Raw genomic sequence first — 4,572 nt, forward strand, 5'->3', positions numbered from 1 at the left:
AAATGGATGTACAGAAAAGTGGGAAGACGTGGAGTGACATCAAGCGACTAGCCCAGGATAGGGAAAGGTGGAAAGTGTTTGTTCGTGGCCTACGTCCTGATCCAGGGTTAGAAAGGCAATGGTGATGATGATGGTGTCGCAAGTGCCGTAAAACTCTTACTAACACAAAATACCGTAAAACTCTTACTAACACAAAATACCGTAAAACTCTTACTAACACAAAATACCGTAAAACTCTGACTAAAACCAAAGCCGTGTCCCCAGAGCGCGGAGAGAGCCGTGGACCTGACCATGATCTCCGGGGAGCAGACGGTGGGGCTGGAGGAGTCGGTGGTCAGTACAGAGCCCGCTGACCACAACCACCACCAAGACGGTCAGCTGGACGGCAAGGACGTGAAGGTACACCGGGGTTTAGAGGGATTTTTTGTGTTTGTTTTGTTTGTGTCTGTCTCTTTCTTTCGGGGTTTCTGTCTGTCTCTGTCTCTGTCTCTGTCTCTGTCTGTGTTTCTGTCTCTGTTTTTCTCTGTCTCCGTCTCTGTCTCTGTGTCTCTGTCTTTCTCTATCTGTCTCTGTCTTTCTCTGCCTGTCCCTTTCTCTCTATCTTTCTCTGTTTCTGTCTCTGTCTCATTCTCTCTGTTTCTGTGTTTCTCTCTCTGTCTGTATTTCTGTCTCTGTGTTTCTGTCTCTTTCTGTCTTTCTCTGTCTTTCTGTCTCTGTCTCTGTTTGTCTTTCTGTCTGCCTCTGTTTATAATAAATAAATAATAAATAAATAGCATTTGTATAGCGCATATCCCCGCTCAACAGCAGGCTCTATGCGCTTTACACTATATTATTGTTTCTGTCTGTCTGTCTCTGTCTCGCTCTGTCTCTGTCTTTGCCTTTCTGTCTGTGTTTCTGTCTCTGTCTTTCTGTCTTTTTCTCTCTCTGTCTCTGTCTCTCTCTTCTCTCTCTCTCTCTTCTCTCTCTCTCTCTGTCTCTGTCTCTTTCTCTCTTTCTCTGTCTCTGTCTCTATCTTTCTGTCTGTGTTTCTGTCTCTGTCTTTCTGTCTGTTTCTCTCTCTCTCTCTCTCTCTCTCTCTCTCTCTGTCTCTCTGCCTCTGTCTCTCTCTCTCTCTCTCTCTCTCTCTCTCTCTGTGTCTCTCTCTCTTCTCTCTTTCTCTGTCTCTGTCTTTCAGAATCTATGGATACATGGAGTATGTACATGGTGATTGCTTCTCTGTCTCTCGTTCTCTACTTTTCTCTCTCTCTCTCTCTCTCTGTCTCTCTCTCTCTCTCTCTCTCTCTCTCCTCCCTCCCCCTCACCCCACCCCTCACCCTCATTCCCCCATTCCCTGAACGATTAATTTCCTTAACAAAACTGAAATCTATTTATTTCTGCATCAGCCGAAGATTGAGCTTGACCTTGAGGTGTCGGTGCCGTCAGTGCCGAGTGGCGAGACGCCGGCCGACGTGACAGAGACGCACGTCAGTCCCAGCCACCTGAGTGAGGACTCTGCCTCACCACCGCAGCTGTCGCCTCGACGAGGTGGGAGCTCTTTTTTTTTTTTCTTTTCTTTGTTTTATTTGTTTTACTTTACTTTTTCTTGCACACACTCACACACACACAAACACACACACACACACACACACACACACACACACACACACACACACACACACACACACACACACACACACACACCCAGGCGGTGCTACTGACTGAAGTGTCTTTAGGCCATTCCCAAAGGGGGGGGGCATTAACATCTCGAGTTCTTATGCACAGTAGAATTGTAATTTTACATGGGCTGATTCATCAATGTCGTGATCATAACTGTGCCTGAACTACAACAGGGAACTGCTGCTTTTTCTTTCCTAATCCTTACTGTTGTCATTTTTCCTCTACTTCTTTTGTATGTTTTGTCACACTCTTGTGACCCGCTGTTTCTGGGGTGCCTTGGTAGCTGAAGCAGACCGTGTGCTGTTGAAGCTAGAGAGGTGAGCAGAGTAAGTCTGATTCCCAGTAAGGACTTCTCTTTTGACATCCTTGGTGCTCATATGACCTTATGCAGTTGCGAACGCCGAAAAACCTCTACTAAAATTAAAACTAAAACATCTATCGTCCTTATCTCCCCTCTTTTTTTGTGTTTGTTACTCTCTTGTAACACTTCTAATCTTCTGGCGCTCATATGATCTAATGCAGTTGCGAGCGCCGTAAAACCTCTATTAAAACAAAATTTTTCTTGTATTGTGTTTTGAGTTCAATTACAACAGCGGTGTCTGCCTAAAAGCAGCCTCTTTGAGAAGCAGGTCTTGGCTGCTCCTTTTAGAAGTAGAGGAAAGTTAAGATAGTAGAATTAGGAAAGAAAAAGCAGCTGTTCTCTGTTGCAGTTCAGGCACAGTTATGAGCATTATATTGATGATTCAGCCCATTTACAATTCCACTGTGCATAAGAGCATGTCAATGTTCCCCCCTTGGGAATGGCCTAAAGATACTTCAGTCAGTGGCACCTCCCTGGGGAGTAGAAGTAGAATTAGGGACAAAATAGACGCCCGAGTTTTGTGATGTCCAGGGCTTCAGTGTACTTGGAAATGGAAAAATTTACATTTTTAGTGCCTGTTTTCTGTGTTTTTCAGTAAAATATAAACAGAAATATGTTTTTGAATTGGCATAAAAGGCGTGGAGTCTAAAAAAAAAAATTTTTTTAATTTCTCAAAAATTTCCCATCAGTAGCAGGCGGGCAATTAATGTCAATTTCTTCGATTTCATTATTTTGACAATTGTCTGATTCGACCGTGATCCCACACAAATACATTTCTTCATTGGGTTGGGTTTTTTCCAGCTGGCTCTACATGAGTGTTATTGTGTCCATGTGGTTTTCTTTCTTCATCTTCTCCACTAACAAATAAACTTACTTTACTTTAGTTTATCCGTCCTACTGTACCTCTAGAAATAGAAAGAGCTTCCTGTCTCTAGCAAGTTTGATGGCCTGATATTGCATGTTCTCAGGGTATCCTTCACACCCTGGATCCAGGTCTTTCTTGGTCTTCCTCTTGCCTTGTACCCTAATACTTTTCTGTAGTAGGCTTTACTGGCAAGCTGGTGAGATGCCATACGTGTGAGATGTCCAAACCACCTGATTGTTTGCCTTCGAATGTAGCGGAGGACAGGTAAAACAAATAGACAAACATGCTAAAGTTACTTTGACCTTGACCTTTGTCCCATGTCTAGGTCCCCCCGAGGACGTCATTGTGTCCCTGGATAACATCATCCGCTCGGATCCATCCATGCCGGCACGGATATTCGAAGCGTCGCCTTCACCACCCCAGCCGGAAGCGTCGGATTCAGAGATGGATAGATCCACCGTTCTCTCGCTGGATAAAGAAGGCAGTGCGCCTGGCTCACCAGTGAAAGAAGAAGTAGCAGAAGCAGCAGAAGCTGCACCTGCTGAAACATCAGCGGTTCTGCATTCAGCAACTGAAAAATCAGCAGTAGCAGTAGCAGCAGCAGCAACAGCAGCAGTAGTGGTAGGAGCATCGTCTCCTGCTTCCTCACCTCTTCATCTGTCGGAGGATATTGAAGTCGTTGATGATGAGGATGATGATGATGATAAGATTGATTCCAAACTCATGACTCGAGCCATAAAAGAGGAGATGATAGAGGAGGAGGAGGTGAAGGAGGAAGAGGAGAAGGTGAGTCGAAAGAGGAAGAGGAGTCGATCACCGTCTATGTCACCGCCGTTACCGCCTCCGCAACCACAACCACAGCTACAGCCACAACTTTTGTCCTCCTCGTTACAACCTTCATCGTCTCTATTATCTACATCATCATCGTCATTACCCCAGCGTTCACCGCCGTCAGCGTTGGCACCTGCAGAGCCAGCCTCCGGGAACTTATTCCTCTCCTCCTCCTCCCCTCCCTCCTCCTCCCCTCCCTCCTCCTCCTCTCTGCCTCAGCAAGGGGCCTTATCGTCACTGCCATCATCGTCATCAATCAAACTCGATGTGGTCAAAATGGAAGTGAAAGAAGAACGGCCGTCGAGCCCCCCTCCTCCTCCTCTCCCTCCTCCCTCCTCCTCCTCCTTCTCCTCCTTCTCGCTCTCCACCAGAAAGAGGTCGCGAGACAGCCCCCCTCCTCTTCCTCCTCCTCCTCCCATGTCTCCTCCCAGCACCCGGGAGTTTGCCGTCAAGGAGGAGGAGGAGGAGGAGAGAGAGGGTGAGATCTCGGCCCCGCCTCCCGTTGCTATGGCAACACCAGACAAGAGTCTTGAGCAGCCTGGGCCTACAGCGACGGTGTTACACTCCACACCACTGCCCAGCCTCAAGACCACGCTGTATACGGGAGGTGAGTGTGTGTGTGTGTGTATATGTGTGTGTGTGTATGTGTGTGTGTGTGTGATACACTCCACACCACTGCCCAGCCTCAAGACCACGCTGTATACGGGAGGTGAGTGTGTGTGTGTGTGTATGTGTGTGTGTGATACACTCCACACCACTGCCCAGCCTCAAGACCACGCTGTATACGGGAGGTGAGTGTGTGTGTGTGTGTATATGTGTGTGTGTGTATGTGTGTGTGTGTGTGATACACTCCACACCA

At 47.0% G+C, this 4,572-nt stretch overlaps 1 protein-coding gene across 1 annotated transcript in view; it reads left to right on the top strand.

The window, feature by feature from the left end:
- The window catches only part of LOC101859069 (transcription initiation factor TFIID subunit 2), a gene marked incomplete at its 3' end in the record, with an annotated part of 46,590 nt that extends 42,270 nt beyond the window's left edge, over window positions 1-4,320 (top strand). Inside the window, 3 exon segments of the mRNA XM_013090501.1 lie at window positions 265-399; window positions 1,383-1,524; window positions 3,208-4,320. Of these exon segments, the coding sequence (XP_012945955.1) occupies window positions 265-399; window positions 1,383-1,524; window positions 3,208-4,320 (1,390 nt within the window).
- Between the last annotated feature and the right edge of the window lie 252 nt (window positions 4,321-4,572).

Source organism: Aplysia californica, unplaced genomic scaffold, assembly GCF_000002075.1.
Source record: "Aplysia californica isolate F4 #8 unplaced genomic scaffold, AplCal3.0 scaffold01306, whole genome shotgun sequence".
Taxonomy (NCBI): domain Eukaryota; kingdom Metazoa; phylum Mollusca; class Gastropoda; order Aplysiida; family Aplysiidae; genus Aplysia; species Aplysia californica.